This window comes from Haematobia irritans, chromosome 5 (genome assembly GCF_050003625.1).
Source record: "Haematobia irritans isolate KBUSLIRL chromosome 5, ASM5000362v1, whole genome shotgun sequence".
Taxonomy (NCBI): Eukaryota; Metazoa; Arthropoda; class Insecta; order Diptera; family Muscidae; genus Haematobia; species Haematobia irritans.
Window position 1 is genome coordinate 168,075,089 of NC_134401.1, and position 13,709 is coordinate 168,088,797.

The window sequence follows — 13,709 nt, forward strand, 5'->3', positions numbered from 1 at the left end:
CGGTGCCTTTTGGAGAAGCAAAATTCATCCGATCTGGTTGAAATTTGGTACGTGGTGGTAGTATATGATATTTAACAACCATGCCAAAAGTGGTTCACATCAGTCCATAGTCATACATACCCCACATATAAACCGATCCCGAGATTTGGTTTTGGAGCCTCTTGGAGGATCAAATTTCATCCGAGTCAGTTGAAATTTGGTACATTATGCTAGTATATGGCCATTAACAGCCATGCCTAACTAGGTCCATATCGGTCTATAGTTATATATAGCCCTCAGATAAATAGATCCCCAATCACACAAAAATTGGTCTATATCAAGTTCATAATTGTATATAGCCCACATATAAGCGACCCCCATATTTCAATTCTGGCTCTCTACGTACCGTGCAAAAGTCCATATAGATTCGTAATTATTTGTAGACTTACCTATACATACCACATATGGACTAACTCACGATTTAGAAAACGATGTTAAGAAGTTTTAAGATACCACAACCCAATTAATTCGATTGTGGATGACAGTCTTTCGTAGAAGTTTCTACGCAATCCATGGTGGAGGGTACATAGGATTCGGCCTGGCCGAACTTATGGCCTATATACTTGTTCTTTGTCAACTATATTTGAAATGTTCAGCCTTTCCGTGAAGCCTGGTATGTATGTGACTGAAATATACTTTTTCGGGTCCTCCAATCGAGTTAGTTTGTCCTCCTATACATATTTAATTAGTTGTTGTATAGTGCGTGTTAGAAACTCATTTTAATGTAAAATGTCTCCTATGCGTTCGAGCTGGACTAAAACCAAAAATATAGTTAAACACAGGTCAATAATCCAAATTAAATAATCTCATAATTTTAATTATTTTTAAAATTTTGGGAAAGTTGACTTGGCAATTTATTTTTATTGACATTTGAAAATAATTATTTTTCGGAATAATAAATTTCAAAAAGTCGACCTCAGCTTTGGCTATTACTGTCTTAGTGGTATCAGGGTTGGCCTGTCACAAACTGTGACTTTTGCGACATACATTTGCGACGGTATAATACGTATGTCGCAAAAGTCGTAAACCTACTGAAGAAAACCAAATTTTGAATAGAAGAAATCCTGCACATTTTTTTAATTTAGTTTGACAGCATTCGCTGTGAGTTTCTGCAGAAATTTGTGAAAGTTTTCCCATGGTCAAGCATATTTTCTTAGGTGGTATCGAAATTCCCGTTGGTGAGTGTGCAAAATACCTTGGGGTTATATTAGACAGGAGACTGAACTTAAAGCTAAGAAAGGACGAGAAAATCCACGGTTACCCTGTACTCGTGCAAAATGCAATAGGGAAAATGTGGCGACTAAAACCGAAAATTGTGAACATTCCTAAGAATTGAAACTTCTTCGAACATACCATCGTCTTGGATATCATCGAATTCGCTGCCTAGCTGACGCGACTAAAGTATTTTGAGTTTGCGACTTTTGTTACTTTTTCTACATTTACGATGCGTATGTGACGTTTACGACGTTTACAACTTTTGCGACAATCGCAAACCTAAAAAAGTTTGATACAGACCATCTCTGTGTGGTATTCGACATTTTTATGAATAATCAGCAAGAAAAATCTACATCGACGTGTTAGTTTCAATTCAAATTTGGGGTTTTATTTATTTTTTTTTTTTTGTTAAACTCGACATAATTTTCGATTTTTTGAAATTTACAAACATTAACTTTTTTGATTTTTAAAATATTTTAAATAGTGGTCTATGGTCGCCACATCAATTACTATTGACGACTCTCTACGTCTTGATGATTTGTCATCGTTAAATCTGCATCACAGTCGCTATTTCAATACAAAATCGACTTTTTGATTTTTTAGTTGAAAGTAATTTTTTGACTTTTGGAGTTTTTCAAAGTCGACTTTCGATTTTTTCACTTCTCTATTTAAAATGCCAGGATTTTTTAAAAATAAATAAAAAAAAACACTTTCGTTTTTTACGACATATAGAATACAAATTTTGTCAGGAAAATTATTTCTGTTTGATAATTTTTCCTCAAATTAATTTAGAATATTAAGTCATTTACATCAAGTAGCCACTTCTTATCTCTTTAAGTTCATAACTATTTTATAAATTAGGTTTATTTTATAATTTTTTTATATGCTTCTATGATGGGTTCGCTTGAGTGTATTTCATTCATTTACCAATTTATTTGTAATATGTCACTCCTGGTAGTTGGTTTCTGCAATTTATGATTATTTGCTACTATAGCAGTAAAAAATCAGATCACTTATATGTCATACATGCTGTGTGATTACGTTCTTATTAAATTTCCAACTTGTGCTTGGTTTGTTTTTAAATGAAATGTGATCGTAATTTTTCATATGTTTTTTAGGAAACATTAAAATACCATAAGAATGCCATAAAGTGCATATATCACACATACCAGCTTGGCCAGAAACCAAATTCCATTAATCATACGCCTTGGTAATTTCCCAAAAAAAAAAAAAAAAAAAAAAAAAAAAAAAAAAAAACATAAGAGAAAAAGAATAAAACAAAGTGTTTCTGGGGTCTTTACTAGCTCTCTTTCTTACTCTGAAATACACTCAGCCACACACATACAACAACTCCCAAGCATCCTTTTGATTTTATGATTTCGAAAGAGAAAATTCCTTAGAGTTAAAAGAAAAAAACGAAATCCAATATGTTTGGCATTTTTTTTCTTTTTTTTTTTGCTGGTTTTGCTAATACTTCAGTAAATCTTTGAGGTAATTTAAAATAGATTTGCATAGAAATTTTGCACCAAATGGTAGCAAAACATTATTTAAACTGATATAAAGCAGAATGAATGCTATCGAAAGGATCAAGCATCAGGCCAGAGTAAAATCAAATAAAGCAAAAGGATACAAATGTTCGAAAATGCATGTAGAGCAATAAATTAGGATAACTGAAAGCTAAGGCAACATAAGTACAACAAAACAATGTAAAAGGATTTTAGGGTATTTTCGACACCAACAAAAAAAGAACTTTTCTATTTCTGGCAATGTAATACACACCTATAAAGGAAGTTGTTGCTTGAATTTTTACCATCCATCGAAATGTAAATCTTTCTCATAGTAGGCCTTTTTCTAGATTACTAATGAATTTTTCCCCAAGGAGAACAATCAACCTTGTATCTGCCATCATTAGTAACCAATAAACATGTGTGAGTTTCTATTTGTAATGCTCATTCGTTTGCTTATTGCCTTTTAATCCTGTTTAAATTTATGTACTCTTTATGTGTGTGTGTGAAAAGTATTTAAATTTTTATTTAAATGTCAATAAATGTCTTTGCTGAAATTCTCTATAAAAGTTTTCCCTTACCATTAACAGGTCACAAATGTTAGATTTTGTGGCCATTGGGGATTTCTACACTTTAATCTTTACTTAACTATCTGATTTGAGAAAGTTTATTAGTTTTCTTCACATATGAAAGATAAATATCCTTAAGCTTTAAATTTGAATAGTTATCCTAGGGTTTGTTTGCTCTGTCTGTATTTGTTTGAATTGCAGTGATAGATTTTATCTTCGTAAGTAGTTGGAATATAGAACAGTAGTTTTGGTAATAATGGAGAAGGATATAATTACAGAATTTAATGTATATAAAATTGGAGTTTATATAAAAATCAAAGGCAAAGAAAATAATCTTTGGAATTTTTAATCCCATATATTTTTTTTTTTGTGAAACACTATTTAAAACCATTTATAATTAATGTTATTAATATTTTATTACAAAATTTAAATCCTAAAACACTATTTGCCCAGGGTGTTTAAACATAAAAATGTAGGCCCTATACAAAGGTTAGGTTAGGTTAGGTGGCAGCCCGATGTATCAGGCTCACTTAGACTATTCAGTCCATTGTGATACCACATTGGTGAACTTCTCTCTTATCACTGAGTGCTGTCCGATTCCATGGCCCTATACAAAACATTGCGACTTTCGCAAGATAACAGGTTGGCTGATAAGTCCCCGGTCTAACAAAGAAAAACACATTTTTTTGTCAAAATTCGTTTTTATTATTCAATGTAGTTCCCTTCAAGAGCGATACAATGATTATAACGACCTTCCAATTTTTTGATACCATTTTGGTAGTACTCCTTCGGTTTTGCCTCAAAATAGGCCTCAGTTTCGGCGATCACCTCTTCATTGCAACCAAATTTTTCCCTGCGAGCATCCTTTTGAGGTCTGAGAACAAGAAAAGTCGCTGGGGGCCAGATCTGGAGAATACGGTGGGTGGGTAAGCAATTCGAAGCCCAATTCATAAATTTTTGCCATCGTTCTCAATGACTTGTGGCACGGTGCGTTGTCTTGGTGGAACAACACTTTTTTCTTCTTCATATGACGCCGTTTTGCCGCGATTTCGACCTTCAAACGCTCCAGTAACGCCATATAATAGTCACTGTTCATGGTTTTTCCCTTCTCAAGATAATCGATAAAAATTATTCCATGCGCATCCCAAAAAAAAAAACAGAGGCCATTACTTTGTCAGCGGACTTTTGAGTCTTTCCACGCTTCGGAGACGGTCCACCGATCGCTGTCACACGCAGAGAAGGAATATGATCACCTCAAACATGTTTCAAGAGCAAAATGTTATTTTTGTATGGTGACCATGTAACATGTTTGTCACTAAAATGTTATTTTCTCGTCAAATATAACCTGCTTACCAAAATCAGATACATGATTTCCGAGAAAATAATATGGTTGCGAAAACCATGTTACATGGTCACCAACCAAAAATAACATTTTGCTCTTAAAACATGTTTGTGGTGATCATATTCCTTCTATGGGTGCACTCAGCCGACTGTCGATTGGACTCAGGAGTGTAGTGATGGAGCCATGATTCATCCATTTTCACATATCGACGGAAAAGCTCGGGTGTATTACGAGTTAACAGCTGCAAACACCGCTCAGAATCACGTTGTTGTTTTTGGTCAAATGTGAGCTCGGGCGGCACCCATTTTGCACAGAGCTTCCGCATATCCATATATTGATGAATGATATGACTAACATGTTCCTTTGATATCTTTAAGGCCTTTGTTATCGCGATCAACTTCATTTTACGGTCATTCAAAATCATTTTGTGGATTTTTTTGATGTTTTCGTCGGTAACCACCTCTTTCGGGCGTCCAGTGCGTTCACCGTCCTCCGTGCTCATTTCACCACGCTTGAATTTTGCATACCAATCAATTATTGTTGATTTCCCTGGGGCAAAGTCCGGAAACTTATTATCAAGTCAAGTTTTTGCTTCCACCGTACTTTTTCCCTTCAGAAAACAGTATTTTATCAAAACACGAAATTCCTTTTTTTCCATCACAATAACAAAAGTTGCTTCACAAAAGACGCTCTATCTCACAAACTAATTGACTTACAGACGTCAAATTTTGGCACGAATCATTTGAAGGTTGGTACTATATAAAAATAATATGCATTTAATGCTAGCGATGCCATCTATGTGTCAGACCGGGGACTTATCAGTTAGTTCGCCTACTCATCTAGTCAATATTTTCTTCCTCAAAAATCATCGTCCGTCTGTCCAACTAAAAACTCTGATGATTCCAAAAATTTTGTTTTTTTTTTTCCTAAAGGTTTTGGTATTGATTCCTAACAAAAGAAAAGGTTTCCTCCTCCTTTATTTACTTTTTTTTTCATTTTAAGGATTTTGGGATTGATTCCGAGTGAAAGATATGACTCTTTAAAGTACAGATATTATTACAAAGCTGTATAGCTTTAAACATTTTTAGAAACCCATCTAGCTTAGAGTCTCATTAAACTAATTTGCCATTCTCTTTTTGTGGTATAATAATAAAGGCATTCACATATAAATATATTTTAGTTTAAAAATACAGCCGTAAGTTGGGCTGGATCGAATCTTAAATAACCACCACTAGGAATCAAATAAAATAGATTTCTCTGAAAGTCCCTGGTCGATGGGGGTTGCTTCAAATTATATAGCATTTAAAATGGATGTTAAGAAACATGCCAGCTTTAGAAGATCGATTCAAATAATATGTTTCCCGAAGTACAATTTAAAGTTTCTACATATGGCGACTGCATCAGATTCTGGAGTTATAAGAACCACATTTTTAGTTTTATAGGAATCTTTATCAGTTTACAACTGATAAAACAATGCCTTGATTTCGAAACGAAATTTTGTGGATTTTTACCCCTATTATTCACACAAAAAATATCAATGAATTTTCCTGTCAATATATAAAATTATATTTAAATTTGAGCTAACAACGTAATTTTTAAATACAATTACGATTTTTGTAATATTTTGTTATATTAGCAACCAATTTTGTTATATCAACAAAAAATATTGTTCAACATAAAAATTTTCTTTAATAACAATTTATTTCAACGGCTGTTGAAATGGAGGGCTTCCGTCCTATGACAAGCCCATGTTAAATTCATCGCTTTTGCGTCAATGTTGCACCCATTCCGGATACAAAAAGAACATTTTCATTACATTTTTGGCGAGGCTTGTTTTGCTGGGAAGGAGCGTGTGCTTAATTTAATGAAAAAAGAATGGATTATACGCTTCTTCTTAATTAAAGTTTCTTTATTTAACAAAAATATCCTTAAAATTTATTTAAAAAAAATATATATCCTTAATATCCTTCTTATGCTAATCTTTAGGTTGCACCATATGCTATTTGATATTAGGTATATATTTTTAGTGTAGCTGAGACAAGCTGATATCTAAGATTTTTATTTTGCACCCTTTATACCTTATAGGAATAAGACACTACACTTGTTTTCTTACTACATTCATTATTCATACTTACATCAAAGTCTTATTTTTATGTATGTGTGTGTGTTTGTGAGACGAACATTTTATAGAGTAAAATTTCGGACTTCCTTTCTCTATTTTGGGCTTCCTATTAACTGAAGTTATGCTTATACTGCTCACAACAGGAAAAAAAAACTGAATAATAAATTGTTGTTGTTATCTTGTATTCACTGTGAACACAAGAGAGTAGAAGATGGGAGAATATTACACACTAATAAAGGGCTATCATATGAAATATTTATACATTGAGCTAGGCTAAGCAAATGTGTTTTTCTTAAGAGGATATTTTACATTATTTCTAGGAATTATTATTCTATTACAAGCACAAATTTTTTTAGTCTTAAGATTTTATTATCCCTTCATTTTGGTGTTTCCGTTTCTTTTAAAACTCATAATTTTTCCTTGAATGTATGACCTCCCCCTCATTTTCTCTATACTCCAATCATTACAAATTTGCCACAAATTTTTGTGTGTGTTTTGAAAGTTTTTCAATTTTAAACAACACAAAATGTTTATAAAGTTCTTCAAATGTTCCAAAAAGGGTTATTTCTTATCTTCATATTTTTGATGTTGTGAGTGTTTGTTGTTGATGATTTGTGATGTTAATGGTAGTAGTGTTGCTCTCTGCTCTTCTCTTCTTGTTGTTTATTGATGATGCCAGACTAAAGCATATGGACTTTTGTGTTGTCTATATGGAGGAGGGATTCGAATGAGTGCTTAGGCAGCCCAAAAAAGAGATTTCAAAGTGTTTTTCTTATGTATGTACATAAATAATGGATTTTATGCATATTTAAGAGTAAAGATATTTATACAATTTAGATAAAATATGAGGTTTTTCCCCTCACCACCAAACAGTAGTACTCATGAGAACCATATTGAGTTGGAATGGGCTTAATAACATGCCAAGGGATTAATGCAAACAGAGTGTAGGATATTTCTCTGAAAGAAAGATGATGAGTTTTATGTTTTTCCTAGAGGCTTCTCAACTGACCTTGTTTAAAATTCTAAATAAGGCTTTTAATAAATGAAGAGATAGTTTATAGCCATATCAAAAGATAAAGGTTTTTAAAGGATATATAAGGGTGCAAAATTCCCAAAATAGTGCTAACATTTTGAAATAAACTTCACTAGAGATATTTCTTATCTTTGGGAAAAATGAATAAATTTCTATATTTTATCACGAAAGGGTTAAAAGAGTTTTCTAATTTATTGGATTTGTTATTAAGATTTTAATTATAATATTGTTTCTTAAGAACTAAATGTGATATAATAGCTATGAATAGTTGAAAGGGTTTGGTAATATACTAATTTAAGATAACTGAAATATGAACTTTGTGAATTAGACAGAAAGATTTTGGTAAAGCGTTAAAATAAAAAAAAAACAAGTATATACGGCCGTAAGTTCGGCCAGGCCGAATCTTTTGTACCCTCCACCATGGATTGCGTAGAAACTTCTACGAAAGACTGTCATCTACAATCGAATTAATTGGGTTGTGGTATCTTAAAACTTCTTAACATCGTTTTCTAAATTGTGAGTTAGTCCATACGTGGTATATATTAGACAAAAAGGTATGTATAGGTAAGTCTACAAATAATTACGAATCGATATGGACTTTTGCACGGTACGTAGAGAGCCAGAATTGAAATAGGGGGGGTTGCTTATATGGGGGCTATATACAATTATGAACTTGATATAGACCAATTTTTGTGTGATTGGGGATCGATTTATCTCAGGGCTATATATAACTATAGACCGATATGGACCTAGTTAGACATGGCTGTTAACGGCCACATATTAGCACAATGTACCAAATTTCAACTGCCTCGAATGAAATTTGCTCCTCCAAGAGGCTTCAAAACCAAATCTTGGGATCGGTTTATACGGCGGCTATATTTGATTATGGACTGATATGGACCACTTTTGGCATGCTTGTTAAATATCATGTACTAAATTCACGTACCGAATTTCAACCGAATCGGATGAATTTTGCTCTTCCAAGGGGCTCCGAAAGCCAAATCGGGGGATTGATTTATATGGGGGCTATATATAATTATGGACCGATGTGGACCAATTTTAGCATGGTTGTTAGTGACCATATACGAACACCGTGCACCAAATTTCAGCCGGATCGGATGGGGGCTATATATAATTATTGACCGATGTGGACCAATTTTTGCATGCTTGTTAGAGACCATATACTAACACAATGTACCAAATTTCAGCCGGATCGGATGAAATTTGCTTCTCTTAGAGGGTCTGAAAGCCAAATTTGGGGGTCCGTTTATGTAGGGGCTATACGTAAAAGTGGACCCATATGACCCATTTGCAGTACCATCCGACCTACATCAATAATAAGTTCTTGTGCCAAGTTTCAAGTCGATAGCTTGTTTCTTTCTGAAGTTAGCGTGATTTCAACAGACGGGCGGACGGACGGACATGCTCAGATCGACTCAGAATTTCACCAAGACCCAGAATATATAAACTTTATGGGGTCTTAGAGCACTATTTCGATGTGTTACAAACGGAATAACAAAGTTAATATACCCCCATCCTAAGGTGGAGGGTATAAAAATAGTTCAAGAGTAGATAAAAAGTTTAAAGATTAAAAAAGGGATTGGACTGTTTATATCTTAATGGTGAATATTGTGAAAAGTAATAAAGCGATTTTCGTTGATTAATATTTGTTTTTGTTCTCCAATTTCGAAATATAAAAGGCAGCTCTCGTATATGTTGTTACTTTTATTAACAAGTTTATGAAATTCTTGCTGATGAACCAATAATTTAATTTATTCCAATCATTTCCCAATTAGATTTTAATCCAAGCCAAATAGGAATTTCTCTATGAAATGCAAAGAAGAAAATTGCATAATGAATATCATTAATTTACGTTTGCTCAATTTATTTATGTATGCTATTGTGTACAACTACAGAAGTGTGTCAAATTGCCAGTCAAACATCATCAAATGGAAAATTCCGAAATAATTAACTGACCAAGGAGCTTAATTAACTTTTCATTAAAATTCAACCCAAAACTCCCACACGGCCTTAATCAGGCTAATATACGGAATATGAAAAACCAAAGTGTCTGCATTCTTTTCGTTGGCTATGCAAACACCAATGGTCAGCATTAAGATGAACGATATGTGCTAAATGGATGAATGTATAATTTATACAATTTCATTAATATCATCAATCATACGGCCCCCTGGTCGCTGGAGGTATCCGTACAAGGGGTTGTATAATTCATATTAATTATATTTCTCTATTAATACGAGTTCATATGAGTATTAAGAAAGAAAGTGAAAGAAAATTCTTTAGGTTTATTAACAAAAACCCACATCATTTAATGGTAATCGATTTGGAATGCAGATTAAATTCCATTTCAATTTCACTATGATACATTTGATTTTGAATATTTGTTATTTGCTTTCATAACTTACCCACAACATTGAATGTATATGACAGAGACATCTTGGGCTCGGTGTTTATTTGACATTCATATATCCCCGAATCCCTAGGTTGGGGATATTTGATTTGTAGAGTCCAATTCACAGAGTTTTCGGGACGCAAGACCTGCATATATTTTTGAGCGTTTGATAAAGAACCATAAAATGGCCATGGATTAGAGTTTGGACATAATACCATCGACACTTATTTGCTTTTAATTTCCATTTATGTAAATTTTCCATTATAAGCTTACCTGAAACCTCTGGTCGGATGTGTATGTTGTGGAGCCTGCTGTTAGGATATGTAAATCACGTTTTCTGATCCAGGAAACCTAAAATGAAATGAAAAAGAGACAAGCAATAAATAAACATTCATAGGACTTGCAGCATATTATTTTTGAATGTTTCAATTTTTTTTGTTTTGCTTTTTATTGAAAATAATACAATCCCCCATTGTTAGGATAGTCTTTTAAAGGATTCATTTATTTACATATTTCCATTTTTCTCAAGTGCGACAAAAGGGTAACAATAAAAGCAAATGCTTTTTAAGAGGCATCAACCACAGGCCACATGAAAAGCAAACAAATATGCAAATTAATAAATGTCGTAAACATTAATAACCTTTCGTCATGGTAGAAACCAAAAAAGGCAACAATTGTTTTGTTGTAGTATACTCAAATATACAGGGAATATTGTTTATCATTCAATAGAAAATTTAAATTTTCTAGACCAAATTTGAAATTTGTTGTGGAATTTCGCTAAATTACCATACTAGAGTGTCGTATATATTCCATTACAAAATTTCGTGAACAGATTCTCTCCACCACATAAGTACTTAATCACATGTCGATAAATGTAGTAAGGATTTTTTAAGTTGAGCTAGGGAAGAACATCTTAAACAACTTTAAATATAAAAAAAAAAAAATAAATAACAAGTATATACGGCCGTAAGTTCGGCCAGACCGAATCTTATGTACCCTCCACCATGGATTGCGTAGAAACTTCTACGAAAGACTGTCATCCACAATCGAATTACTTGGGTTGTGGTATCTTAAAACTTCTTAACATCGATTTCTAAATTGTGAGTTAGTCCATACGTGGTAGAGAGCTAGAATTGCAATATGGGAGCTATATACAATTATAAACTTGATATGGACCAATTTTTTGTGATTGGGGATCGATTTATCTGGGGGCTATATATAATTATAGACCGACAAGGACTTAGTTAGGATGTTAACGGCCATATACTAGCACAATGTACCAAATTTCAACTGACTCGGATGAAATTTGGTCCTCCAAGAGGCTCCAAAACCAAATCTCGGGATAGGTTTATATGGGGGCTATATATAAATATAGACTGATATGAACCAATTCCTGCATGGTTGTTGGATACCATATACTAACATCACGTACCAAATTTCAACCGAATCGGATGAATTTTGCTCTTCCAAGGGGGCTCCGGAGGTCAAATCTGGGGATCGGTTTATATGGGGGCTATATATAATTATGGACCGATGTAGACCAATTTTTGCATGGTTGTTATAGACCATATACTAACACCATGTACCAAATTTCAGCCGGATCGGATGAAATTTGCTTCTCTTAGAGGCTCCGCAAGCCAAATCTGGGGATCGGTTTATATGGTGGCTATATATAATTATGGACCGATGTGGACCAATTTTTGTATGGTTGTTAGAGACCAAATACCAACACCATGTACCAAATTTCAGCCGGATTGGATGAAATTTGTTTCTCTTAGAGGCTCCGAAAGCCAAATCGGGGAATCGGTTTATATGGGGGCTATATATAATTATGGACCGATGTGGACCAATTTTTGCATGGTTGTTAGAAACCATATACGAACACCATGTACCAAATTTCAGCCGGATCGGATGAAATTTGTTTCTCTTAGAAGCTCCGAAAGCCAAATGGGGGGATCGGTTTATATGGGGGCTATATATAATTATGGACCTATGTGGACCAATTTTTGCATGGTTGTTAGAGACCATATACTCACACCATGTACCAAATTTCTGCCGGATCGGATGAAATTTGCTTCTCTTAGAAGGTCTGAAAGCCAAATTTGGGGGTCCGTTTATATGGGGGCTGTAAGTAAAAGTGGACCTATATGGCCCATTTGCAATATCATCCGACCTACATCAATAGCAACTACATGTGCCAAGTTTCAAGTCGATAGCTTGTTTCGTTCGTAAGTTAGCGTGATTTCAACAGACGGACGGACGGACATGCTCAGATCGACTCAGAATTTCACCACGACCCGGAATATATATACTTTATGGGGTCTTAGAGCAATATTTCGATGTGTTACAAACGGAATGACAAAGTTAATATACCCCCATCCTATGGTGGAGGGTATAAAAACTACCAAAGAAAAATATCTTTTGTCAAAATTTTATTCCTATTGAAAATGTTGACAACGTTTATTTCTATAGAAAAAATTGTCAAAATTTTATTTCTATTGCAAATTTTGTCAACATTTTATTTCTATAGAAAACTTTTCAAAAATTTATTTCTACAGGAAATTGTGTCAAAATTGTATTTCAATAGAAAATTTGTCAAAATTTTATTTCTATTCATTTTGTCCAAATTTTATTTCTATAGAAAATTTTGTCAAAATTTTATTGCTATAGGCAACTTTGTCAAAATTTTGTTTCTTTAGAAAATTTTGTAAAAATTGTATTTCTATAGAAAATTTTGTCAAAATTTTATAGGCAATTTTGTAAAAATTTTAATTTTATAGAAAATTTTGTAAAAATTTTATTTCTAAAGAAAATTTTACTGATTACGAATGTGGTAATTCCGAAACGTGCGTCCATCCTACCATCGTGCAGTCTATAGGGCTTTACCCAAATAAATTTGACAAACATTTTTTCCTCTGTTGGTTAAGCTGCACTTGTAGTTTAGTCAATGCATGGTTTTAAGCTGAAATCAAAAACAACAAAATGATTGAAGAATAAATCAAAAATAACAAAACAAATTTTTTTTCTTTAGAAAATTTTTATTTCTAAAAAATTTTGTCAAAATTTTATTTGATAGAAAAGTCAAGGTCAAATCAAGCATACGATCACGGCTTTCGCCATTTCATCCACCTTCTCTTCTATTATTCGTTGATGGTTCGTCGTGTTTCCGTCTAATCTCCTAACAACTTCAATATAATTGCAGTCATGGCGGCCATACTTTTGATCTGAACTTCTATAGGTCTTAAGTCCAGTATCTTCTCTAAGGCTCTGGTTGACGTGGTCTACATTGCCGCTGTTAAGCCAAGACAAAATGACAGTTGGACTTGTTGTACAAATTATGTATATGTTGCACGTCCTCTCCTTTGATGGCCTTATTGCACTCTCATATAAAAAAATTATCGATTACAAGTAAAGTCCTAAATAATAGCGTCTGATGTAGCTCCTTTTTGTTTAATTTTCCTCTTTGTGTAT

The 13,709-nt window shown here is 33.4% G+C and overlaps 1 protein-coding gene across 1 annotated transcript in view; it reads right to left on the bottom strand.

Annotated features, from left to right (window-relative positions):
• dpr1 (defective proboscis extension response 1) overlaps window positions 1-13,709 on the bottom strand; it is a 707,346-nt gene that overhangs the window by 259,485 nt on the left and 434,152 nt on the right. Inside the window, exons 3-4 of the mRNA XM_075312145.1 lie at window positions 10,512-10,589; window positions 10,252-10,384 (exon numbers count right to left, since the gene is read on the bottom strand). Coding sequence (XP_075168260.1) covers window positions 10,252-10,384; window positions 10,512-10,589 — 211 coding nt within the window. The remainder of the gene's footprint in view (window positions 1-10,251; window positions 10,385-10,511; window positions 10,590-13,709) is intronic.